The sequence below is a fragment of the Penaeus monodon genome, chromosome 31 (assembly GCF_015228065.2).
Source record: "Penaeus monodon isolate SGIC_2016 chromosome 31, NSTDA_Pmon_1, whole genome shotgun sequence".
NCBI lineage: Eukaryota > Metazoa > Arthropoda > Malacostraca > Decapoda > Penaeidae > Penaeus > Penaeus monodon.
The window spans coordinates 11726400-11726827 of NC_051416.1; the positions used below are offsets into that span (position 1 = coordinate 11726400).

The 428-nt window shown below is 54.9% G+C and overlaps 1 protein-coding gene across 1 annotated transcript in view; it reads left to right on the forward strand.

Moving 5' to 3' along the window:
* LOC119593035 (maltase A3-like) overlaps positions 1 to 428 on the forward strand; it is a 15016-nt gene that overhangs the window by 7296 nt on the left and 7292 nt on the right. Inside the window, exon 3 of the mRNA XM_037941931.1 lies at positions 37 to 197. Within this exon, the coding sequence (XP_037797859.1) occupies positions 37 to 197 (161 nt within the window). The remainder of the gene's footprint in view (positions 1 to 36; positions 198 to 428) is intronic.

The following is a 428-nucleotide window of genomic DNA, read 5'->3' on the forward strand; positions in this document are numbered from 1 at the left end:
GTAACAAAAGTCTAAAAGTCCCCCTCGCCACGGAAGGCCTGCGGCTGGTGCTGGACTTCGTGCCGAACCACAGCAGCGACGAGCACGAGTGGTTCGTCAAGTCCAGGCGGAAGGAGGAGCCCTACGCGGACTACTACATCTGGGCGGACCCGAAGGGCTTCGACGAAGAGGGCCAGCCCATCCCGCCCAACAACTGGGTAAGCCGTGGGCTTACGACTGTTTACTTTGAGACAGGCCTGAGTCCTTCGGAAATTCGGAAGAACCCTGGACCGTTGGGTTTGGAATAGTTAATGATAAAGTGTATGTGCGGGGGGGGGGGATCGTGCAGAGAGGGGGAAGTGCAAACCAGGCTTTGTGAAACTTCTCTGAACCTTGGGTGCAAACACTACTGACAAGAAGACCATAGATCAGTGGTTATTAACCGTTTT